Source organism: Uranotaenia lowii, chromosome 2 (genome assembly GCF_029784155.1).
Source record: "Uranotaenia lowii strain MFRU-FL chromosome 2, ASM2978415v1, whole genome shotgun sequence".
Classification (NCBI taxonomy): domain Eukaryota; kingdom Metazoa; phylum Arthropoda; class Insecta; order Diptera; family Culicidae; genus Uranotaenia; species Uranotaenia lowii.
In genome coordinates, this window is record NC_073692.1 from 250,391,561 (window position 1) to 250,418,763 (window position 27,203).

At 35.8% G+C, this 27,203-nt stretch overlaps 1 protein-coding gene across 2 annotated transcripts; it reads right to left on the reverse strand.

The window, feature by feature from the left end:
• Window positions 1-1,873: 1,873 nt before the first annotated feature.
• Window positions 1,874-26,873, reverse strand: LOC129748772 (putative fatty acyl-CoA reductase CG5065). Of its 2 annotated transcripts, XM_055743510.1 has the most exons (8): window positions 26,785-26,873; window positions 22,441-22,523; window positions 22,140-22,256; window positions 10,109-10,399; window positions 8,104-8,317; window positions 7,698-7,896; window positions 2,526-2,765; window positions 1,875-2,455 (listed from the first exon to the last, which is right to left on the reverse strand). In XM_055743510.1, exons 2-8 carry the CDS (start codon window positions 22,516-22,518, stop codon window positions 2,113-2,115), a joined length of 1,482 nt encoding a protein of 493 aa, XP_055599485.1. In that variant the 5' UTR covers window positions 22,519-22,523; window positions 26,785-26,873; the 3' UTR covers window positions 1,875-2,112. The 2 variants fall into 2 exon arrangements, with proteins under 2 accessions (XP_055599486.1, XP_055599485.1); XM_055743511.1 differs by lacking the exons at window positions 22,140-22,256; window positions 22,441-22,523; window positions 26,785-26,873 and adding an exon at window positions 10,767-11,595 and having other exon boundaries at window positions 1,874-2,455.
• Between the last annotated feature and the right edge of the window lie 330 nt (window positions 26,874-27,203).

Consider the following 27,203-nt stretch of genomic DNA (forward strand, 5'->3'; position numbering starts at 1 on the left):
CCATGTTCTCCATAGAAAAGTTGAGATTAGTTAGAGAGCTTTTAGAAAGCTTTCGAAAACGACCATACATTTGTCCTACCTACAAAACGTCAAACTTTTACATGGCATCGCGGATAAATAGCTTCATTTCTATGAAGTAGAAAGCTGCCTACCGGTAAAATAAACGAAATACGGTGGTTAAATGTATGTATGCATGGGTGAACGGATTCACCGCAGTTTCTGCCTAAGTATGCACATTGCACATGCATTCTTAAGCGGGCCATAGATTACACAAATGGCCTGTACAAATTCGATTATTCCACGACGATTGTTTGATCTATGCTCGCCCACACACTATACAAACATATTTCACGCGAACACAAACGATTGCTGGATAAAAAAAAAGAAACAGCAACAAAAAAAACCATCTCCACCCCGGCTGGGAGGATGATGGTTTGTACAAAATATTTCGATCCCGACCGATTTTACTCCAACCGTTTGGGCGCTCATTCAAGCAGTGCCATACACTATGCAAATTGTGTTCACAGCGACAAAATTTCTTCGAATATCATCGCATTTGTACAAATATTGTGTAGTCTGTGGCCCGCTTTAGATTATTGAAATCGACAAATCTCAATGTTGGTGTATTTTGGAAGAACGAGTCTGTCAAGTGGGCTGGCTAACACAGGTCGACATCCGTGTACATACCTGGCCAGCGGGCAAACTGATTCGACATTCTTATTAAATAGTCAGTTATAGGAGGAAACACTTTTTACCTGTCGGTCTCTTATAGGATTCGAACCCAAAAGTTTTTTTGCCGATACCGGGAATCGAACCCAGTACGCCTGTCATACCAAAACCAGACACACGCCAGCCTATCCACTAGACCACATCGGCGCCTAACAATATACGGTGGTTAAATTGTGCAAATAAGCCAATCCGATCTGCAATAACTTGTAAGACAACTAAGTTATGGTCAAAGCAAATTTGCATGTTTTATCTAACGGTCGGCCTATTTGGACAAAATCATCTTAATGACTTAAGTAGCTTTTTTTATTATTTTAAGTACATTGCATCTTTTTATCACAAAATTATGCGTTGATAAGTATGAAAAAAGGATTCGAATGCAACTCGAATTTCGAATTTTGGTCCACCCCATCCTTAGATAATCGAGTTTGAATTTCAAGTTCAGTTTTTGAAAAATGTCCCAACTTTAAGCTAAATTTCAGTCATATAAACTCAATATAAACATTTTGTCAAAAACATACAAAGAAGGTTTTGCTCACGATCTCTTGAATGTGATCAAAAGACTTCCCAAATGTCATAAGATGGCTGATCAAAATTTTCATGTTTTTAAGGGGGTGATCTTAAACTTTTGGCCGGCAGTGTACATCCTGGTCTCACTCCAGCAGCTACCGGGATTGGATCAGACAAGACACCGACGTGCAGGACCTTGCACGAAAATGCCTCGTACTGTGCTTCGATGAGATGGATTAGTTTCTCTGAGACTCCTCGTCGCCGAGATGTTTTCATGATAAAGTCGGTCGAATGATTTTTCAAAATCAACGAACACCAGCAGAAGTGAGTCCTAGAATTCGTTGTTTTGTTCCAGTATGATTCGTGGCGTTTCGATATGGTCCACACATGATCGTCCGGATCGGAATCCAGCTTGTTGCCGTCGGAGTGCAGCTTCGATTTTCTCCTGGATCCTGTTCAGGATCACTTTGCAGAGTACTTTGAGGGTTGTACAGATCAACGTTAAATCTCGCCAGTTACCGCACTCTGTCAGGTCTCCTTTCTTCGGGACCTTTTTATTCATTCATTTTCATCTTACCGCAATCGTTCAATGCAATCACGCGGGCACAACACAATTGCTCGAAATGGTGTAATGACAACAATAAATTTAATTCCAGTTTTCGATCCAATTTATTTTGTGCTTCTTTACCCTTGCCAAAAACTATTACAATGGTTATTTTATTATAAAGCTGTACTTCATTTATAGTTCACTCTCACCTTCTTATACTTTTCGATGGTAATTTAACGCAAACCTTCACCTTCAAACTCCTACTCAAAGTAGAACCGTTTTTTTTTCATTAGCCTTATTTGTGTTTAAAAAAACGAACAGTACAATGGTTACCATGAAAAGACTAATTTTTTCAGACACCAGTACAAAAAGTACAACAAACAAAGTTTCGCGAATTTATCGACGATGTAAAGTATTTTTAATTGAACCCTTGCTTTCGGCAAGGAAGATAAAGGTTCTTTGAGACAAAATTGGCGCCCTCCAAGAACCACGCGTTTAATGTATTCTTTTGTTTCAATTTGGTCCACATCCATGTTAAACAATTCTGCATCGGCATCACTGAGGGTTTTTTGAATTGCTTGGTATTGCTGTGATTTAAAATCCCATTGTCGTGTAGTGAAAAACTGCAACAAATCCAATCCTTGCGAAATCATTCTTTGCACGCGACACATGCTAAAATCGGTAGAATAGTAATGTAAGCAAGTATTAAATATCTTCGTATATTAAATTTCTTCATACTCACAATCTCTTTTGGCCAAAGCAAAACATAAGGCCGTCTATAAAATACGCAGGAACCCAATGAAACAAAGCGACTGATATTTGGTGCTTTAGTTTGTTCGTTGTAATGTCTCCATCAGGATACCACGCTCCGGCTTCAAAAGGATACTCGTAAGCAACTTGTTTGCCTATTTCCAAAACATCCCTCCATGTTGTGCGTTTCGTTTCTCGGCAGGTTACATTAAAGACCGGAACTTCGGGAGGTCTGTAAACAAATTGTTTTAGAACGAGTATAAAATATGTTAATGAATCAGCTGTTTTAAGTACTGGAAGAATAAGTATAACGGCACATTCGCTCATGCCACCCGAGCGGACTTTGATACCCGAATGGATAGCAAAAAAGTATCCAAAATTAGCTATTAATTCATTATGTCCTATATTTTCCGATGCCAAACTTAGGTTTCGTCCAAGCATCAATCTTCTTAAATTCGATTGCAAACTAGTACCAAAGTAAAGCATCAATAACGAAATGAATGCAGGATAGGGTGATGATTTTAACTTTACTACGACAACTAAATAAGGCATCATTAAGGTTTTATTTATTTTTATAGTTAAAAAAAAATATCAAAATGATAGCATGATTTGGTATTCAATTGACAACGACGAAAAATCAGGTTTATTAAGGTGTTTTATCTTAATGTAAAATTAGCTTAGCTTAGCTTATTTTAGTTGACTACTCATATCCACCTTAAATCATTGAACTTGAAGTGCTTAGATATGACCATTCATTTAAAATTTCAGATAACAAATTTGATTAGACTTTGTTCAACTTACGCACTTCTAATTCCATGATCGCTGGCGTGGCTAAGCAGAACCAATTCTACCTCGCCAATGCAATGGTTGCTACTCCGTGATTGATCGGAGCCATCAATTTTGTGCAAGCCCCAAAAGAATGGTGCTTGGGACTAGCAGTTCATTCACAATGCACAAAACTCATGCTCACCCTTTGAAAAAAAAAAAAGAAGTGTTTAAATTTTCTTCAAAGTAACTTGTTTAGCTTATTCTTGTTCCTTTTTTTTTTGTATCGTTTATTTAGAGAGGGATTAACCTAGTGTTTTCACCCTCTAGTTTAAGTTTACAGTTTTACAATTTTTCAAATATCTTTGAACAATTCACTTAATTTCAGGAATCTAATTAATTTTTCTTCACTTTCTTTGCTATTTTGTAGTATAATCTCTAATCCTCCTTCTGGTAATATATCCTGTCTGAGCTCACAATATTTTCGACATTCTGTTAGAAGATGTTTCACTGTAATTGTCACGCCACAAGTGCAGCAAATTGGTGCCTCTTTTCCTTCCAGGACATGTTGGTGGGTGATCTGCGTGTGACCAGTTCTCAGCCTGGTGAAAATTTTCTGCTCCTTTCTCGTTGCGATGTCTGTCCATTTTCCTGTAGTCGATTTTATTTCCCTTAAAGCGGTATCCTGTTCGTGTCTCCAGTTTCGTCCGTGCGTTTTCCACAATTGCTGTCGTACCCATTTCAGCGCGTCCGCTTTGGGGGTATTCATCCGCAGCATTTCGCCGTCTCGTCCTAAGTTAGCAAGTTGGTCTGCTTTTTCGTTTCCGAAGATTCCAACGTGGCTAGGGATCCATACAAGCGTAGCATTTTTTGCATTTTGATGTTGCTGGATGCTCTGAATTATTGGGTGCTTTACTCCGCTTTCGAGAGCTGTTAGCACACTGGCCGAGTCCGTGTAGATCACTGTTGCTGTATTTGCCTGCTGAAGTGCCAATTTTATTGCTGTTGCTTCCGCCGAAAAAATGGAAAATGTGTTTGGCAACTGTTTCGAAATATTTTCTTCTGATGAACTGAATACGCCTATACCAACTTTTCCATTAGCTAATGATCCATCAGTAAATAATTCTTTTCTGGAACTGTATATGGTGTTTTTAAGATGAGCAAACATGGCTGTAGCTGAATTTTCTTGTTCCTGATACACTAATGTGTTTTCAAAAACGACCCTTTAAAGTAAATATGCTTCTATCAAACTTCGGAAGGAGATATTTTACATTTTCGTAGATGACGGAAAGAATTAAAGAAACATGAGCTATCAAAGAACGAAAGAACATAAGCCGTAAATATCATGAATTTTTCGAAAAAGATACAACGGCTCACCGGCAGGACTTGAACCTGCAGGACTTGAGTGAGACTTATGTTCTTTCGTTCTTTGATAGCTCATGTTTCTTTAATTCTTTCCGTCATCTACGAAAATGTGATTATTTTCAGGTACAAAGATGTACCAAACAATTTCATAACATCAGTATTGAGATATTTTAATTATTAAAATATCGTTAATGGATGAAGAGGATCCCCTTTTTATTCTTTTTAATTTTAACTTATTATGTAGGTTGTGATAACTGAATAAGATCGTTTTAGGAAACTCATCAGTGCAATTCAACTCTTTGCCTCAAATTGATATTATGATTGCACGGAGAAAACAATTCCGAATTATTGACTTCCTTTTTTCAACAAATTAGAACTTCTAACAATACTCAATACTCTCCCCCTTAAATCCAATAGAAATTTATTTTTTAACTCCAGGATGTTGTCAAAACGATAAGATTGTATTGTAAATTATATTTAAAATTGAAACGTGAGACAAAATCCTACGAAAATAAAAAAATTATATCAAGTTTACGATTTTGATTTCGAGCTTTTTCTTATTTAAAAACTTTAAAAGTTGTTTGGTTTATGAAAAATAAGTTAAGTTGAATTTTTAAACTTTAATCAAATTAAGTAAGTGAATATATTCCTACTTAGAAAACGTGACATTAAGTATTTTTGCTTCTTTATGTTTATTTCCTTTTCTGAATACTAGAAAATTTTCAATACATGTAATACGGATTTTTACAAATATTCCAAAATGTGCAATTGAGTAATTTAATAATATTTCTGAATGACAAATTGAAATATTTTTAAGTTATATTTCTTTTTATACTTTTGTTTTATAACTATGTGCAATGACTTTTATATTTTTTTCACTATTAATTTATTAAATGTTTTAGTTTGGGATCTGATAAAGGTTTCTTTCGCTTATGCATATTAAGGGGGTCTCTCGGGTTGATTTTCCTACATGTTTTTTTTTTTATTTTTCTGCTGAAGATGACCTGGAATCGAACTCATCCCAGACAACCAGAAGTCGTGTTTTATTTTACAGATTATATCGTATAGATTGTTATTTGAACTCATTTTCGTATATCTGCACTTACATTGTGCGATCCATGCATTTTCTTTATCGTATATAAATACATTGAATGATTTTATTACGACAATACAATCCAAATCAAGAATATGTGTGCTAATGTACCTATATGGCCTCCAAAATGATACGTATATACTGGTTTTGCTGCATTATATACGATATGTTCACACGTATATTTGTGTTGCAAATTTGAAATACCCATCAAATGGTTGTCTGGGATGACATCTATGGCTTGAACCTTTTTCAGTGACTCAGCTTATGGACCTATAGGGTCCGCTTTGAATCTTATAAGAAATAGTCCTACTCGAATAAAATTTCTAGCAACATCAATCGAGGCTATTGTGCTTTGGCCTAATGTCACTGTAGTGCTTGCATAGTGCTTAAAGCATGCTTTTGTGATGTTCAGAAAAATTGTGCAAAACTGATAAAATGCTAGGGGGCCGTTCACATACCACGTGGACAACTTGGGGGGAGGGGAGTATGGAAAAGTCCACGCTTGTCCACGTAGAGGGGGGTAGGGGTTTCGGTCATGTCCACGTGGACATACTTACTTCCAAAATATTTTTTAAAGGTAAATAAATATTAAGATGTTTAAATCAATATCTTAAAATTGCAAAGCTTTCCAGTTAAAGTTTAAACAATTAGAAGCTACTTGAAGCAAGTAAAAAATATCATAATTCAGAAATTTAAAATTTTTAAAATTATTTTATGTCAGGAAATTTTTTTTTAAATCAGCCATTTCAATAACAAAAAGGCTTAAAGTGGTGTTTTTTTTAACTGTCAAAACATAGGTATTTAAAAAAAACTATTTCAAATCTGTCCACGTGGACATCCGGGAAGGGGAGTAGGGGTTTGCCAAATGTCCACGCTTGTCCACGGAGGGGGAGGAGGGGGTCAAAAATCTCATTTTTCTGTCCACGTGGTATCTGAACGGCTCCTAGATGCATTCAAAAAGAGAGGTATAGGCTGTTATAATGAAAAATTGCACTTGATGTGCTGATATAGTGTAATTTAGTATTTGAATGCTGGTATAAAGCAATAAATATACAACGCTTTAGTGTTTATGGTTACTTGGGAATGTTTGTAATCAGCAATTGATTTCCCGTCCTTTAAAACTGCCGTGTTTGGATTTTCATCTCGATTTGATGCATAATAACATAATTATCGCCAAAACATTGAATAAATAATCCAGACGACGAGACGAGCCTTTTTGTCGACCCTTTGCCCTAAATTTTACTTTAAGGAGCCTCGATTTTAAAATTGGATACCTGAAATCGATTGCTCACCCTTCAAACTTTCGTGTACAAAATTTCATATCAGTCAAATGTATAATCACGACAATATCGTAAAACCAGTGAACAAATCATATGAACTTTCCTTTTGGCCGACCCTGGACTCCAAATTTGACTCGAATCTGTTGATGTGTTTTGAATAAAATTTTTCAAAGTGTTTTCTTCTTGATTGTTATTGAGTAATAATCCGCAGTTTTGACCAAATTTGTCCGGATATTGCCCGGTTTTGGATTGAAACTTTTGAACTCAAACGCGCGGATTTTGTCAGTTTTATATATAAAATTGCCTGGATTTGCCCGGCCCGGATGCGTGTGCGAAAAAATCTGGCAACCTTAATTTATCATTTGGTTAATTTTCAATATTGTCACATCCAGATTTTGAAGTTTTACAAATTTTCAAGTCATTTGGCATCAAAATTAAAATATCCATTTTCCGATTTTTTTGGTGATTTTTGAAGGTCGAAAATCGAAACTTTGAGCGCTTTGAGGCATCCCCAAATCAAGTCTGATTGAGTTGAAAATTTCCACAGGTAAGTTTTTTGGGCCAATCTACAAATTGTATATGCTCGGTTTTCGAAATTCGACATGACCCGTTTGGCTGCCACTCTTATGTACATAAATACAAAACTTCGATTTCTACTTACTTCACGCTTTGTTGTCCAATATTGTAGGCAATGATTATCAAGCCATTTATGGCTTTGTCTACAGGGATAACTTCTGCATTGTACTCGGGATTACATAACATGGATCGCAAAACACCTTTCCCACCAGCAACCATTATTCCAACAGGTCCATTCAAACTGTCTACCCATCCCTGAACCGGTTCCTCCCACGCAGGTACAACTGAAATGGTTTAACATGTTTTAAGGTATTTAATGAATGATGGAAGCAATCTATTTTTTTCCCTAAAAAATCCCAAAAGTTATCCCGAAACGAGAGCTGATGGTAGTATAGGCTAACTGATTTTTTTTTATTCTGCTCCAAATCTAACATCAGATTTGAATTCTGGACGTTGAATTCCTTCAAAATCCTCCAAAAGCTCTACCTTACCTATACTTGGTCGTACGATGCATGCTGGCAACTGGGGATAGGAATCTCGAACAAGGCATTCAGCTAATCTTTTTGTGTACGTGTATGTATTGGGATGTGGTTTCAGCAAATGAGGCGTTATCTTGTCAACTATTGTTTCGTCCATCCATTCTACTGCTCTCATTACATCGTACGGATTATGATGAAAGTCATACACCCGTTCGTTAAGTACTTCCTGAAAAAAAACGTAATTATACCTTTCGGCCAACGCGTTGGCCGACCAACGGCCAACCGTTGCAACGGCCACTTGAGGGTAGAACCATCCATAACCAACTGCGTTGTGGAATGTAGTGTCAGTTCTATTGCCCCTACTTCCACTACACAGTTGGTTGGTGCTGGATAAAATTCTAATATGTGGATTTCCATAGTCTATTCAAAAATTCCCTTTGCTCATTTTCAACATCTATAGCTTTTCTTCTAATCTTATATGCGTCTATAATATTAAATTCTTTCATTCTTCCTTCAAGAATATTCCTCACCGATTAAAAATTCCAAAATTAATGAGAACGGTGATTTCTCTTTATCAAATGAGCCGCTTGAAATCAGAGGGGTGCAAGTGCCTAAATGATAGTTTTGAAAAAACGCGCTTCAACGTTGTGAAAGTGCTCGATTTTTAAAGTATTTTTCGAATTCGAGCAGTTTTAATTCAATCAAAAAAGTATCTAAAAATATTTCAAAATAATATGAATTTTACACCAGATGTACCTACATTAAAACATGACACTAGCATTTCATATCCTTTTACCAATCGATCTGGCGTCCCCCAAGGGAGTAATTTGGGGCCATTATTATTTGCGCTATTTTTTAACGATCTGATTACTAGCCTAGAAGACGGAACGAAAATTGGTTACGCTGATGACCTTAAAATATTTCTGCCAGTGGAATGTAATGCTGATTGCATTCGCCTCCAATCTCTGCTGAACCAGTTTGATGAATGGTGTAGACTGAACAAACTAACAGTCAGTGTCTCAAAATGTTCTGTGATAACTTTTCATCGGAATAAAACACCGATCCCTCATGACTATAGTATCGGCAGCCAGTTTTTGAAAAGGGTCTTTGAAGTGGATGATCTTGGCGTGATCCTCGATGCGCAGCTCACTTTCAACAGTCAACGCTCTTCAGTTATCAACAAAGCGAATCGTCAGCTCGGCTTCATCACCAAAGTGTCACGTGAATTCAAAGATCCTTTGTGCTTGAAATCACTGTACTGCGCCCTCGTCAGATCTATAACTGAGCATGCCGCTGTGGTCTGGGCTCCGTATCAACTAAGTTGGATTTTGAGGATTGAACGTGTACAGAAGCGGTTTGTCAGATTCGCCTTGCGACACCTGCCTTGGCGTCATCCCGAAGATCTTCCAGCATATTCGGATCGGTGTCAGCTTTTGGGTCTCGAAACCCTAGCGTGTCGCCGAAAGACTCAACAGGCTTCTTTCATTGTTAAGATTATTAATGGAGAAGTTCAATCGCCAAATCTTCTAAGGATGATAAACCTCAGTGCCCCGTCGCGAACTCTGCGATCTAATTCGTTGCTGTCACATCAAATCCACCGTATGGCTACAATGAACCACTCAGTGCAATGATGCGTATGTTTCAGGATGCTGAGCACCTGCATCAGTTCGGAGAATCATCCAGCCGATTTATTCGTCGAATTCGTCAGTCCAAAATGTTTTACTAATTTGATTGTGACTAAATATACTCATTTAAACATTTATGTTCGATGAACTTAATTATAATAAACAAATGAAGAATCGTTAGGTATACTTAACTCAAAACTGATGATTTTGGCACTTGTACCCTTCTGATCCTGAAGGCCTCAAATATTTAATAAATTCGTAGAACTAATCTAATATTAAAAAAAATCAATTCTGTTTTTCACATCTCACTTCTAACTATATATTTTATTCTATTTGATATGTCTTTGTTTTGATAGGGTTTTAACTTTTCTAGTAATTCGGTTTCTACTTACCTTATCACAGTAACAAAAAGCCGTAGATAAATGCAACATCACTTTCAACTTTTTCATTTGTTTGCACAGCTCTATTATACGTTTCGTTCCTTGTGTATTCATCTCTACAGCATCCTTCAACTTCGATTCCAGCTTTAGAGTTGCTGCACAGTGGAATACGACATCAATTGTATTCACTAATGTTTCTTGATCTTTAGTACTGATTCCCAAATTTTCGTGCACAACATCTCCTTGAATTGGCAAAATCTTTTTCAATAGGTCTGGATTCTTTTTAACAATTCGTTGAAAAACCTGAAATAGACATTTATAACATTTTACTCAATTTGTGGAAATTTTCATTGTTTATTAAAGGATGCAAATTGACGAATTAACTGAAAAAGTTAAAAGTCTCTCTAATTAAAAAAAAAAAATAAAGCATGCAAATAGGTGCCAATTGTGATAAGAAATCTCTCAGAAGCAGATTGTATAGAAACTATCCATCAACCGAATATGCTTCAGGAGTCCGTGCTAAACCAGTTGAATTTCGGATAGAGTATCTATCTTGCCCATTTTGAGAAATTTGGTCGAAAGTTCATGCATGAGTTCTATCAGGGAAGTATGATCAATAGAAGGAAAGTAAAAAAACAAGATTAAAGAAACTAGCAAGAATCATATTTACTTCAACATATCCACAAAAATCCAGATCATCAGCAATCCCTGGGAAGGAAGCAAATTGCAGCAGGCTTTTGTTGGAATGTAGATCTATTTTTCGCTTTGTTTTTTTTAATCCTTTCATCCGTATCTGGTTCTGGTTGCAGTTATGGAATGTATTATGGTTCTAAATGGCTTCCTTGCGATACTCCGGAAAAGCCATGAAACTGTCTAGAGAGAATTCCCCAGTATGAACGGATAACATTCGTCCCATTAAGTAACATCAAAACCTATCCAGTAAAGACAGAATCCCAAGCGACCTAGCTTTTCCGGAGCAATTTCGTGGTTCACTTTATCAAATACAGCATACTAATCTGGTCTTCATGGCATAGCTGTCTTGTGCAAAAGATGTGAACATCAGTGAATTTGTGGTAGTTGATCGTTTAGGCATGAAACCGTTTGAAAAGTGGTGCACATATGCGACGCAGACGCGAAAAGAGTTCGTGAATCACTGATTGTGGAATACTATCCACACTTGGAAATTGACCACTGGATCTCCTGTGTCATCAAGAGGCAATAGTAATTAAAATCGAAAGTGGTGGTACAATTAACGAAACGCTACGAAGAGATGGGAACGAGATCTGCAGAGAAACTTTGCAACTGGAGAAACTGGAGATCTCTCAAACGTCATACTACACGTTCAATGCTGTTCTTACATTATTGTACGTTGTACTCTGCACTGTTCGTTCCTGACTTATAGGCCGATGACATAGTGCACACGATGCGATGCGAACCAGTTTAAAAATGTAAAATGATTAGACTGAAGAAATGAAGAAAAATGAGCGATCGTATCAAAGAAAAAAACGCTAAGAAAGGCGGTCACTATGTCATAAATTTAAATCCGCTTTATATCTTGCTTATTTGCTTTTCCGTAACCTTTCGTTTCGCATCGCATTCACTTTGTCATCGGTCATAGTTTCTGAAACATGTAAGTTTGAAATGATACAAACAACTTTAACCATCCTTTGCGGTAAGGGTCTCATTTTTTTCTATTTTTGAATAGGGTTACCAGAGTTACCCAGCAAAAAAAGGACAATTAGCCTGTTAGGGTCATATACACCGGGATTATTGGTTTGATTATAAAAACAAAACTACTGAACCGATTTTTATAAACTGTACCAATTTGAAATTGTCCAAATGCTATCAGACGCTTCTTAAAAATTTTAATTTTGATTTTTGTAATCTTCAAATAACGACCTTGAAGCCAAAAAGTCCAAAAATATGGGTGTTTTGCATACAAAATAACTCATTTTTATTGAAGTCGTATTGAAAAACTCTTGATTGATCGACTTTTTCTTTACGCTTTTTGTTACCCTGAACTCAATTCCTCTAAAATGTAAAATTTAGTAAATTGCGACCCAGAGATGGGTCTTGACTCAAACATTCAGTCAGCGAAACTTTTTTTTGTAGAGAAATGAATCCAACTTAGATGAAATTTCAGGGACTAGATAAGAGAAAATCGATGTTGAAAAACATGCGAAAAAAATTCGCCTTGTCTCCAGGTGAGACTTGAACCCACATCTTGCGCCTCTCCGGGGCCCATGTATTAACATTCTACTACAGGAGACCAACCTGGCGTATGAATATTATACTGGTTGAGTGTCGATGTCTATCGGAATGAAGGGAATAGTTCTCCCATGTGATCATAATCATTTTTCTTGGTCTATTTCTATTCCCATCATTTCATCTTACGGTAGTTGGAATCAAAATTTCATCTAAGTTGGATTCATTTCTCTACGTAAAGTTTAGTTTTTGAATAATATTATAATACATCAAATAAGTACGACAAGTCAATTCACTCGAGAATTTTAAATCTGCACATTTAATCTATTTTATGTTGAAATGCGGCTCAGCGAATTTCTTAAATCTCTCGTTGTATGTTTTTCGCGGTTCTTCATGTGATAAATATCACAAAAAATAATATTTAGTTATACCGTGTTTGTTTATGCCGAGTGTTGCACTAGTGTTGTACTGGTGCACCACTAGGTGCTGTAAAACTGTTTGTTTATTCGGACGGTGTTGCACTGGTTTGACCTGGTGTTGCACTGCCATCGGGCGGTAGTGCCCCGAAAATTTTGTCAGTGTTGCAAGAGAGCGTGTGAGTGAGTGAGGTAGCGGCGATTAGTGTTTGTTTTTGTCGGGTACGGTGGAACACTGATTGAGGGGAGAAAAGAAATACGGTATTAGTTTCCATTGGTTTTCATGTTTTTATAAGACCAGGCTCACCAATGGTTGCTAAACCTCGAATCGAGTACATTCAGCAACATATCTATCAACCCATCGTCGCACCAACAGTTGCTAACTTGATTCGAGAAATAGCATTCGAGTAGGGTAATGGACTTATTTTGGACCGGGTACATATTTTGGACCACCTTGCAGCTTTTTTCCAATATTTCTCTCATATATCATGTAAATCATGAAAATTTTGAACAAATATAGTTAAAGCTACTTCTTATGATTATAATCATATCTAATATTCCATTTAAATAAGCTGATAAGAGATAGACAATTGAAAATAAAGTTTTGATTTTTCACAGTTGGGCCAAACCAAGCCAATTTCAGGAGGAAGTGCCATTATTGGACTCAACTTTCAAGAAGTTTTCTGCCTAGGTGTGATAAATTTAACAACTACAAACATGTTCAGAGCTATGATAAAAAACTTGAAAACTAGTTTGCAAGCTCGCAGAATCAAAAAAACTTGTTTTAATCGCAATTCGAGCCATGTCGAAAATAGGTCCTACTTATTTCCTTAGACCAAGCCCACCGCAAGTTGCTATTTCGGTCGGTATTTTAGATGTTTTGATTGGTTGCGTTTTTATCTACTTACTGATTTTCGCACCCATTGTTGCGATCCAGGTTGATATTTGTGTTTGTTTATATTCTGATAGCGACTACCGGCTGCGTTGCTACCGGGTTGCTACATAAACGCATCCTGTAACAACCTACTGCTCGAATGCTATTTCTCGAATCAAGTTAGCAACTGTTGGTGCGATGATGGATTGATAAATATGTTGCTGAATGTACTCGATTCGAGGTTTAGCAACCATTGGTGGGCCTGGTCTTAGGGACCTATTTTGGACCACCCAACATAACCTGCGTATTAAACTTGTTGTTAAATGTTCATTAACGCAATAAAACGTTGTACGGCGATATGAAAATTATTATGCACACTATTTCAATCGCTTTTTATAAAAAAAATTAAATTTTCGTATTATTTATTTTATTGAAACCACTCGCTAAAGCCCAAAACCGCCCTCAGACCGGGTTCATTTCAATTGGCATATAATCAAGCCATTTATTGTTTTAATTCATCAGTGTTTTAACTTACTTTTTGTGCATTATGCTTTAAACCAAGTTAATCTTACAATCTACATTAATGGCAACTGTTTGATAAGCAGTTGTCAAAATTACAGCTTAAACAAAAACATGAAAAACTGGACATGCACCAATTTTTTATTAAGTCATTATTTGTTATGTTTCATGAAATTTTTTGACAGTTTGGTCTAAAACTTACAAACATACAGGGTAGATTTTCGAGAATATAGTTGATTAGGTAATAAGACGAAATATAAACCTCGTTTAAGAGAAGGGTTGGGAAAAACCGACAACAAATCGGCAAATATGTAACTGAGTTTAAAATTTGTAACAGTTGAAATATCTCAGTTAATAGCAGACTAATTTATATAATATACTAGCTGACCCAGTGTGCTTTGCTACCCTTTCCAAAAATAAATGTAATTTTTAAAAATTTATTCAAATTTAGAAACCTCATCATAGTTCAGAACTAACAACTTTGAAATGAGAGCTGCAGCTGGAGTTCCGAATTGCAATTCAAAGATGGTATATATTATTACCTGAAACTTGATTTCTGAACTTTTTTTTCTAGATCGGAAATTTATACTCTGTTTTTAAAGCTTCCTAACGACTTATACAATGTCAAAATTTATGGATTTTCCCCTTTTTTCACAAAGTGGGAAGCTACGAACTTTCATAAAAGCATTTGTCACATCTATTTTTAACTTATGCCAAATATCCGTACTCTTTTTTTAAATATGGTCCCTTCTTTGGAAAGCTCTTTATCTTAAACTTATAGAGGAGCGCCCCCATATTTTCCAATTTTGTCCTCCACTGCTTGAAGAAGGTAGGCTGATTCACCCGGCTCGAGTTTAAATAAATTTCTAATTGAAAGAAAAAGATTCGCATATTGGAATTTATTGCATATTGTACTTTATGGAGATGCCAAAATTATGTTAAGGGGGGGGGGGGGGGTAGGGTCTAACACTTTCAAAAAATCGATTTTTTTATTTTTTTATTTTCTTATTGTAAAACATTTCAAGAATGTTGTGTCAAATTTTCAAGTCAATTGAAGCAAAACTGTAGAAGTTATAGGCCTTTATCTCCTCCTATCTAATACTGCAAGAAAGCAAGAGCAGAAACTTCAAACGCGTTTTTCTCGAAAGCACATTTTTAAAGTCCGTGGACATCGTCATTTGAAAACTACTTATCCGATTCTTTTCAAATTTGGAACATATTTTCTACATATAAAATACCAGACCCCAACGTTTTTCTTTTTTGATTTTTTTTACTTTGGGGAGATTTTACAGGTGAAAAATGGCGGATTTTTAAGTGAAAAATCGAAGTTTTTACTTCAAACAGCCACAAAAATTTCATAAAAATATTTTTAAGTTAAATAAAAACGTTAGGGTCCAGAAAAACATCTATTACAAATATTTTGCTCTGATTTTTTTTATTTCAGATGATTCTGTGCTGAGATACAGTGTCCACCGCAAATCCTGTTTTCTAAAAGGCATCCTCGAAAATGCTCCGTCACCGGCTCATTTTTCAATATTTTTCTACGAAAAAATTACTAAATGTTCTTTTAACAATGCTTTGTATAATGCAAAAAATTTTAATACATTTGTTTGAACGATAGCTCTAGAAAAAAATCGTGAAAATGGTGTTTTTTTTATACCCGTTAGACCCTACCCCCCCCCCCTTAAATAAATGTTTCGCCATAGGCGAAACTCATGGACATGAGACATTATAACTTGAAGTTTTCCCAAACAGCACTTATCACGGTATGAAAACTATCGAGAACTATCGATTTTCTGTTTGTTTGTTTAATCAAGTTTCATTGATATATCTGCAGTATTCCAGGAGTATAAATTTATGTTTGTTACTCCACTTTTAACGAATGCTGTTCAAAGCAAATGACCTTTATTTACAAAGACATTTAAGAATTTTAAACATCCGCTTCAGTTTTAACATTCGGAATAATCCTTCTGTTTTTAACACTTTAAGGGTATACTTAAAAGTTTCTCATAAAAATCTTGCTTACAGTTGTAAATCAGTTCTAAAGTCTCACTTTTCAAAAAAGAAGCGGATCAAAAGTCTCTTTTATGCAGCCCTGTAACACAAAAACACTTTTCATGTTAAGTACGTGTAAGCAAAATGTACGATGTTTTTTTTTCAGAATTATTTAAAATCAAAAGATCCCATTTTCATTTCTAAATTCGTTTCAGTTGTGAATTTGGGCCGAAAAAACAATGTCTAGAAGAAAACATATTTTTTTTTATTTTTTTGGAACAGAGAAAAATTGAACGTTTGAACTGTTACCATCCGGCGGTAAACTGTAAATATTGAGGAACTTCCCTGATCAACGCCTCAGGGTCGGCTTAAGCTCGAACGATAAAGCTAGCCAAGAAAACACTTTGCTCACGTATAAAACCTCCCACGTTTATTCATTTGCTGGTTGCGTACACTACTTGAACCCACCACTTAGCTACCTCCTACCTCTTGTTTAGCTGCTCCTTGGGGGGGGGGGACCTTACGTCGTTATGATGCTCCGCCGTGGGCACGTTGATTGTTGAATGGCGACGAGACCCACACCGGATGATGACGGAGAGGAACCTCGATTCTTCGTTGCAGCACCAAGGTAACAGTAGGTTGGCGATAGGCTGGGCGGACCTTCAACACGGTGTTCCGACGTACAACTGACGACGACGGTTATGACTCGGGGATGGTGAGGACCGGTTCGTTGCAGTTTCAACCGAGCTACTTCGCTCTTAGAGTTGGTTGACCCACTCGCAATGGCGGACTCGGGCTTTGACCAAAACACTCTGGCTGACTACCGGATGTGGACACTGGTTTAGTAAGTCCGAGACTAGTGATGAACCGGGTGTCCTCGTGTAGGTTCTATGGTACGTTGTAGCGTAGTGGCCGTCCAAATGCGAGTGAGTATGGGTAAACTTAAGGGGCCCTGGAATTCAGGATAGGGGGGTTTTAATTCACGGCGATACTAGAAGTTCAATGTTGCTACGGGGAGTGGGTTCAAGTTTACCTGGAAATCCTTGGGAATCTTTGGCACTTCCGGATTTCACACACTTCACCACTGGGCACTGGTTTTGTATCACGGCGCGCTATTTCGTGCTGTCGCCTTAGGCTTCCAGTAATGAAATGGTCGATCTTTCCCCCCGTAGCTGCCCTGTTCTTTCGCCTCCCCATCCTGTGCCACATTTCGCCTCGCCTCACATCTTCGCCTCGCCTCGCCTTACAACTTCGCCTCACCTCGCCTTACAACTTCGCCTCTTCTCTTCGCCGCGCCTTTTCGCCCCGCTTTCTCGCTCTTGTTAAACGATGCCATCTGGTGGTGCGGATGTCGTACTCGGCCCTCGAGGTTGACGCGTAGAGGTTTTGGGTTGGGTGAACGTAGGGTGATTTTTCGCTACGCAACGCACTTTCTCGGCACATTTAAACTTCCACGGACAAAATGTCAACGATATTGACAGAGAACCTACCCGTTGGTACAGAACATGGGGTATATGTTTTATTCGATCGGCAAAATGTCAATCTGGGTCATATCTAGGCGTCATTCATAACCATGTGCTGTACAAATAAGCTAGGAATCAAGTAGAAAAAAAATTACATCAAGGCCACCATCGCCACCCTTTGCATTGAAAATATGCTTGGTTAAGAAATACGCGCCAAAATGTTCCCACTGATCAGTAAAGTCTGCTTCATTTAATATTGGAACAAATTCTTTTGCTTTCGCGAATAACCAAAGTTGGTTAAAACGTCTCTAATAAAAATAAATTCTTTTGCTCATTGTGGCGCTCCTAGTGGACGGATTTGGAAACTTTTTTCACCCACGTGTCGGGAAATTCATTACCTTTCACCATGTATTTATGTACTAACACCAAACGTAGGATTTTGTAAACAACCGCCATGGAAGCCAAACGGAGAGATCAAATTGTGCACAGTTTTCTTGAAAATCCATTGTTGTCGGCATCGAAGCTAGCTAAACAGCTTAAAATGCCCAGAAATACCGTATGGCGTGTTATCAAGCAGTACAAGGAAACATTGACGACGGCTCGGAAGCCGCATTCGAAGCGTCGGAGTGGAACTGTCGACCGGAAATTGCGTGGGAAAGTCATCAAGGCCGTCAAGAGGAATCCCAATCTTTCAGACCGCGATTTGGCCAATAAGTTCCAGGCCGCTCACAGTACGGTGCAACGAATTCGTCTCCGGGAAGGAATAAGGTCATTCCGAGCCAGCAAACAGCCAAATCGGACGCTGAAGCAGAACAATGTGGCCAGAATCCGTGCTCGAAAGCTGTAGGGGGAAGTGTTCCTATATGCGCATATTGGGTAATATGCGCATACAGCAGATTGACGATATGGCTGGAGATTCATCATATCTAATTAGTGCAGTTTGAGGGTAATACGCTTTTAACACATGGCATAAAAAAATTAAACTATTATATAAAGTCGAAAAAATTTAAAAATTCAAACAAGATTTTTGTCAGTTTTGTTATAATATATTGAACTTTAATTATTGTGCATACAGATCCTGTGAACAAAAATTTTAGTGGTTTTTCTTTCTTATTCATCTGGAAATCGGAAATTCAACAAATCGAAGCTTTTGGGAAAGTTGTAAATGATAAGATATTGGAATAAGAGACAGGTTCTGAATGCCCATATCAAGGCAGGTTAAATGCCTATATCAAGAAAAATAGATTAGTCTTATAAATTTTTTACTTTCTATCATTTAAACATGAAATCTACGCTCAAATCACGATCTTACAGCGAAAAAAGAAGAACTTCCTACTGATCCGATAAAAATACAATATGGACAAAATATTACCCTGAAATATGGCCATATGGCATACTTAACTATGTTTCATGCAAAAGAACTAGTGATGTAAAAAATTCCACCAAAATTTCGGCCTTGACGTATGCTTAACATCCGTTTCTACCATTTTCAATTAAATAATATCAAAATATTGCAAGTGGTAATGAAATATAGCTAAAAACATAAATATGCGCATTTAGCCCGCCAGTTTCGGAAATCGGCTATTTTGACTTTTTTTATTATAAAATTATTTTCACAAAAACTGTAAGAGATTTTAACAGAAAAATTTCACTAACGTATATAAAACAGATGTCCGCTCATGTGCATATAGTTTTCAGACTCCTATCTTTTGGAGTATAGGAGAAAATGAGTGCTTTCCTTAATATGCGCATATAGCCTTCCTCTCCCCTACGACCAAGTGCTGACCAAGTTCGACGGATGTAAAGTCTGCTTCATTTAATATTGGAACACAAACAATTGCGTGTAGTTCAGTCATTTATTAACGAATTCATAATTTGTTTTTCATACAAATGTAGCATTTTCTTTACTCTTTCATAAAAAAAAATTAAAAAAATTATTTATTGCTGTTTCGAAGAAATTCTCGTACTCGTACTCGTAAGAAAACTGTGCACAATTTGATCTCTACGTTCAGCTTCCATGGCGGTTGTTTACAAAATGCTATCGTTTGGTGTTATGACATAAATACATGGTGAAAGGTAATGAATTTCCCGACACGTGGGTGAAAAAAGTTTCCAAATCGGTCCACTAGGAGCGCCACAATGAGCAAAAGAATTTGTTCCAATATTAAATGAAGCAGACTTTATGCTATGCCATGGTTACTATCCTTTTGCGACGTTGGCTCGCGACGCCTCGACCATGGAGACAAAAAACAAACCACCCAAAGGAAAAAAAAATCTCGAGAAAATGTATGTCATGACTTAAATTTGGTTCGAAAAACTGCAAACTTTGTATGGAAGCCCTACCTCCCTTAAGTCGGAGGGGGTTTTAACTATTATAGAAACCATCTCCGGCCCCAAAAACCCTTAGATGCCAATTTTGACGATGATCGGTTCAGTAGTTTCCGAGTCTATAGGGAACAGACAGACAGACAAACATTCATTTTTATATATATAGATTCAACTATAGCTATGAGATAGTCTTAACGTGATTGAAAACTTAGGAAAAATAATTGTTGAAATGTGTAAAAAATACAAGCGAAAAAGTACTAAAACTCAAGTTTTTCTGCCCCTGTGGTTATGCAATTATTGAAAAAGAAAACTGTTGATTAATTTACTCCAACGATAATTTATTTCGTAGCACAAAAGTTGTTTCAAAGATAAAACTGAACTTTTGCGAATTTTTCAGCGAAAAGAAACTGGCTTTTAGATGGTTACAAAAATCTCATAATTCTCGCACATTTGAATCTTTTTGGAATCTACGAATTCTACAGAACTGAATCGAAACCAAATCCACTAAGGTTTTGGAAGTCAAAATGCATCAATTTGATGTTGTCAGACTTTCTTAACTTATCATTGGGTCGTCTGAAGAAGATTTGCGTTTAAAAAATTGATCCTAAAAATCAGCCAACTGGCCAGTATTTAACACAGCAGAACAAATTTCGTCGAGATTGCAGTGTGCTGACGGAATTTTCAAACCATTTCAATACACTATATAACGGAGAACTTTTTCTTTTTTTTTCGTTTCGATTATAGTCGTTTTACCATCTTTATGGCATTCGAGACTTTATCAACGTTACAGTTGGCGGATCGTTATTGAAAAACTTATCCGGTACAACTGTGTTCGATGTTTACTCTTGGGCTCGAACTCGCGGACATCTGCTCAGGAGACAACAGACTTGCCAACTGAGCTATATCACAAGCCCAGAGAACTTTTTCTGTTTTTACTCAATTCTTATCGAAAATTACTGTTTTAAAGCATAATTAGTTGTAGAAAAAACAGATGGTTTTAGTAGGAGATATTCAACATACAAGTGTACTCAAATAGAGGCTGGGGAGAAATTGAAGAAAGTTAGTTCAGGGATGAATTAACATAAACAAACAAAACTTGACTGCAAGAATAAGAAAGGAAAAGATAAACTGAATTATTGGCATAATTGCGAAAAAAAAACTTATTTAGTTTAAGGGTGGTCCAAAATAGGTCTAAAGGGTGGTCCAAAATAGAAACTTGGTGGTCCAAAATACCGACCAGAGCAATGTTCCAAGAAACGAGTTTTTAGGCTTATATCTTGTAACATTGCAACAAACGACGATATGTTTCGATAGGAAAAGCCTTGATCTTCGTAATGAACGGATAAAGTAGTCAAAAATTTTAACATGTACTTTTTTATTTCAAAAAATAGCATTGCCACTTCCCAAAGCGGTCCAAAATTGGTCCGTTACCCTAGTAGGTTGTTACAGCATGCGTTTATGTAGCAACCCGGTAGCAACGCAGCCGGTCGTCGCTACCAGAAAATAAACAAACAGAAATACCAACCTGGATGGCAACAGTGGGTGCGAAAATCAGTAAGTAGATAAAAACGCAATCAATCAAAACACCTAAAATACCGACCGAAATAGCAACGCCCGGTGGGTTTGGTCTAAGTTAAATAATTTATCAGAGCATTTTTTAAAAATGTAAGCTTATTATGCAGTAAAAAAACAATGGTTTTTGAGAAGAAAATCAATGATTTTTCATTTTTCTTATATTTTCATTCATCACATATGACTTAGGAAATCAAAAACTATGTTTTACTTAAAACGAATCTTTAAATCAGCCAAAGTTTAGCTGACATAGTAAAATTTCATTATTTCAACCAGGATGGTCACGTTCTTTGTTCAAAAACGCCATCTTTTTTGGCCATGTTGTCTTTCGGCTAAAGTTTCAGACACCAAAGAAATAATATAAATTTTTTAGATAGTGAACATAGTATAATTTATGAAAATTGGATCAGTAGTTTTGAAGACACAGCCAAAATATTAACCCGTCATATAGACCCGGGCTTACTTAATCGGCTAATTGTCCTCTGTTTTAACCGTAAAGGAAGGTTAAATTTTCCAATGATTACTTTTTTACTTTTTCATATACCTACCATGATTATACAGTTCAATGTTTTGTTGAATTTTCTTTCTTAGAATTTTCGTATTTCGGCTTTTTATCAAGACTAAACAAGCATATTTAAATAATATCGGTATATTGTTAAGTGCATACTTACAGGAAGCTTAATCCATTCATCAATTCTAAGCTGTGGTGTCTTGCCGCGCTTAGGACGCATTAGCAAGTATATCTTGTCGATTTCAGGGCAGCCATATAAAATTTTTTCAATCAGCACCTGAAAAAATAGTCAACACTTGAGTTCTTTGTATAATTCAAGTTTCTCAATTCTAGTGATTAATTTGAAATTAAAAAAAAAACTTTTAGAGGAAAACGAGCATAACAAATTTAAGATCTCCATGTTTTTAATTTCTTTGAAAAACTATAAGAGCATCTAAGTATTCGTGATCCATGCATCTTACCTTGCCCATGAAACCGGATCCACCGGTGATAAAGATAGTTTTTCCAGCGTACCATTGTTGAACCGGTGTTAAAATCATTTTTCCTGAAAAAATCAATTCCAATATTAGGATAATTTTCTAGCCTAGCTTTGTGGATCTCTTTTATCTTTTTTGTCCAAAACTTATCGGGACAAAGATTTTTTTCACAGAAATTGATTGAAGTTCTTCAAGGAAGTAGGCGGTGCCCATAGGAGAAGAACTTTTTTCTTCTACAGCAAATTTTTCAAGCCGATATTTGGGAAAAATATTTCAATTTGAATCCAAAAACTCAATTATGCCACTGGATTTCGACTGGTGATCGGTATGCAGATCACTTCAATGAACTTCTTCAAATGGCACCATATACCGGAAATGATAAGGGCCAGGGATTCTCCGGAAAACGGTTAAAAGCAAATATTCCAACGTGCAGATAGATAAGTATCATTTTATCTATCAGAGGTTTCGATTTAAAAGTTGTAAGGTCAAAGTTAACCGATAACTTCTAGAAAAGTTCGGATTACATCTTTACTAGAAAGTTTCTTGGTAAATTGAAACATCATAACAACTGCGAGACACTAGTGATTTTCGATGAAACAGTGTTACGACGCCATTTCATCTGGTATTCCAGTGTAACAGCCAAATAACCAGCGAACCACGTGTAGTACTTAGGGACTGTTCACTAATTACGTAAGCACATAGGAGGGGTGGGGGGGTTTCATATTTGCTTACGATATCTTACTAGGGGGGTAGGGGGGGGTTTCCAAAAATCTTACGTAAGAAATATTACATTAAAAATTCATCACAGCCACAGGCATACGAAACCATTTTACTCAGGTTTTTTTACTCACTACCTATTTGTTGGTTAATTTTGATGTTATGTTATTTATATCTTATAATGTATTTGAATTCATGAAAAAAATTGCAGGTTCATTAAATTTACAGAGAATCAATTCAAACCAACATGTCATCAAAAACACTAAATCACATTATTAAAAAAGATCATCGCTTTTCGCTTTCCATCATAACAATCTTTTAAATTGAGAAATTTATAGAAACAACAAGGAAAATGGCGCGTTGTGACACCACAATTTGAATCTATCATATTTCGAAAATGACTTCATCCAGAAAAAAATCTTTAAAAATCAAAATAAGGCGCTTTAAATAATGAATTTCAAGACAGTTTTTTTCAGTGATAGACACTACCAAGTATAAATTTTACAAAAGATTTACCAAAGAAATCCTGAAACTATCGCTTACCGCTGAATGAGTCTGAGCTTTTAGGTTAGTTGACAACGTGATTTCCGTTAAAAAATTTTGCCCCAATTCTAGTAGTATAGAATGAAAATTTCCAAAATCGTGCTTACGTAATTAGTGAACGGCTTCTTATCTACAGTAGTAGTAGAGGAAAAAAAATTCTCGCAAATTTTTACTTAACTACCTTGATGCTGGCGTCGAAAAAATTTCAACTTACTACTTTTTGTCCCAAATTGATAACTTTGAGGGTGGCTGTTTTTTCTAACATGTTACATAAATCGGTATACAAGATGAGAAAGTTTAACTTCAAACTTTCAAACTGTCAACTTATACTTTAAGATCATATTTTTATACAAAAAATAACAATAAACCAGGGGTGTGCAACCTTTTGAACCAACGGGCCAATTTAAATTTAAATTGTCACTTAAATTAACTTTTTTTTAAAAATAATTAGCAGAGTCATTTTTTACAGCTACAAATTTTTGGCGAAAACTAATTTGAAAAAGGAAAGATAAAACGAATTCACGTGTTTTAAACAAAAATTCAACAAGACTTTCAAAATAAGGTACACCGGGGTAAGTGTGGACGCGGGGTATGTGCGGACGATGGCTATTAAAAAAATGCTGTTCACTATTTTTTCCCAACTTTTAATGCAGAATGTTCAATTTACTTGTAATCTATTCAATAACTGTGAAAAAGATACGATTCCGACAATAACGGATGTTTACAGCAACTTTTTGTTAATTTTCTATGTTTAACAATGATGTCGAGTTGATGTGCATCTTTTTCAATTGCAAATTTCTCGTAAACTAGCTGGCTCTTGACGAAAAACTCTACATTGAAACAATCCTTACATTCAAAACAACCAGTTAGGGAATAAAATTTGTTGGTTTATCAGGTTAACTAAATGATTATATGCTATATGAAAACCGGGAATTCCTTATTTTAATTTCTATCATTCAAGAAATCACCCATTAACCAACCTGTACATAGACAGTTTAAGATTTCAATGATGAATGTTGAACATGTTGTTTTGAAACACTTCAATAGAAAATGAAGAAAATAAATGTTAAGACGATCAATAATCAAAAGTTCTCGCGTGAGCTTTCATTTACGTCGTATGAAAAAAATGAAAACAAACAGTTTTGTTACAAAAACAAAAACTGACATAAACTAGTCGCGCAATAGGCATTTTTTGTATTGCTATTATATATAGCTACATTTAAATATCACCCCTCCCCCTCTCCCTCTCTCTCAATGGATGGGCCCTTCGCACGGGCCTGGTTACACGGGTCATTTACAAAAGTATTAGCCTAGCTCACATCCCCCTTGAATAAATCATAGAACCCGAAGAAATTCATGATTTTTTTTAATTATCCGATGTTCTTAGATTTTTTTGATTAATTTAATTTTAATAAGGTAAATACGTTTTGAATTCCATGATCACTGGCGTGGCTAAGTAGAACTAGTTCCAAGCATCAGTGTAAAATTTTAGATGATTTGGTTGATTCCTGAGTTAGCGCAACGCCTTTCAATTTTGTGTGAAAATTTGGATGGAAGAAGAAATTTTTGCACATTAAATCATCCAGAAAATTCAAATAAGCTTGATTTTTGGTTTTGACTATTCTATAGCTTCATTTTTTGCCTAGCATTCCATAAAAAAAAATAATAACCGTTTCAAAAAAAAATCTGAATCCATTTATTTAAAAATGGCAGGCTTTGCTTGCTAGAGTTTTCAATAATTTCATGGAATGTTTCTGCCAAGGGTTTATAAATTCAAATAAGCAGTCAAAACGCTAAAATGATAATGAAAACCAAAATGTTGTACCTATAACATCGAATATCTTTTCTGGGGTACAAATAAGGTTTGTGCTTTGTTTACATGCAAGGAATATTTTTCATCCAATTTTATATTTTTTTATCTTTCAGTACACCTCTGTCGATTTTAAATGAAAAATTTTGTTTCCCCATACAAATTTCAATACAAAATTAAAACTCGTTGCGCTTCTGGATGGATCGCATTCAAAATTTTATTGCTATTTCTGGCAGCAAAAACAACCAAAAAAAGTTATGGGAGGTGGAAAAATTTAAGAATTTGAAATTTCCATACATAGCTTGCAGCGGTCTTGTGATCATCTAAGACTTATAACTTTTTCCCACAATTTCCTGTGAATTCTTAGTGAAACTCTAATATTAACGGTTTAGTCTAGGTTTTCTGTTTTAAATATTTGATCATTAAAAAAACGATTTTCACTTTTTCATACAAAAACTGTTTCAAACTTACTTGTTTTAATTAAATGAAGGGTTAAAATTTCAATAAAACTAAACAATTGTTTTGAAAATTTAAAGTAATTTTCTAACTTGCCTACCGGATAAAACAAATCAACTGAGAAAAACATGCTAAAACATATACAAAAGTATTTCTAAGATTCTCAGACCTTATGCTTTCTTCCGAGATAATGTTTCAAGTTATGTCGAGCCTTGAATCATCGTTAAACTTTTTTGTTCGAGATCTAAGCCTAATGACTAATGAGCTTATTCGTACCGAAGATGAGATATTCTGTTAAATGTTCAGAGTAGGGCAGTACGTGAACATTCATGGAGTGGGGATTTAACACAGCCTCTCCAATGGTTCCCGTGGCCTTGTATTCAAGCCATTTGTAAATAATTTCTCCAACGATTTTTTTTTCTATTAATAACCACAAATTTTAATTTTTCAGTGAAATACCATAAACATTGTTTTTTTTCATTACCGTAACAAATATTGTGCTTAAAAGAAACTATAACTTTCATGACGTTTGCAAATTCTTTCTCTAATTAACGGTTTTTTATTAACATAGAGTTTAGTAAATTCACACGTTCTTAACTTTCAAAGTTGCTATCAAAGAATACGAAAACCTGTCTTTTTTTCTAAAAACTGTGGAAAAAAATCTATCAATAGAATGAAAAAATATGATTGATTGATATATTTACGAAAATTTATGTACACAGCAATATTGGAATATGATATTGGAATACGATATTGAAATATGATAGTAGTTAATGGAAATATACGTTTTAAATGTTACTTACTTCCTAATAATGGAGAACTAGTACATCAAATATCGATGTTTGAAATTTTGAAAGCTTCAGTACGTGCGACCTTTCCAAGTAAAAGTGTGGTACTAAACGTAAGCAAGTTTCATCACGGAAAAATGCTTTTGGTAATTTCTTTAGGAGTGGGGAATGGAACTTGTTTCTCTTTTGAGGTGTTCATTTGCATCAACATAGAAAGCTTTTTTTAGCTTCCATTGAAATCCACTAGAGGTTATAATTGAATGCTCTCAAGGTTGCGTGCAAGCTTGTACACAAGCTTGCGTGCCGCTGAAGTTTCTAACGCTATATCGTTCTAACGCTCGATAACTAAAAGTAACACCAAACCAGGAGGTTTATTTAGCAAGGAATAAAGCCAGCCAATGAGTGCTAAAATTACAATACATCTCTATACAACA

Bases quoted from the DNA above. Each gene is read 5' to 3' on its own strand.
- LOC129748772 (XM_055743510.1), bottom strand. From the start codon at position 22,518: ATGATTTTAACACCGGTTCAACAATGGTACGCTGGAAAAACTATCTTT. The intron at 7,897-8,103 runs GTAAGGTAGAGC...AAACCATTTCAG, and splicing joins CATCGTACGACCAAGTATAG to TTGTACCTGCGTGGGAGGAA. The intron at 2,456-2,525 runs GTGAGTATGAAG...TACCGATTTTAG, and splicing joins TGCTTTGGCCAAAAGAGATT to CATGTGTCGCGTGCAAAGAA.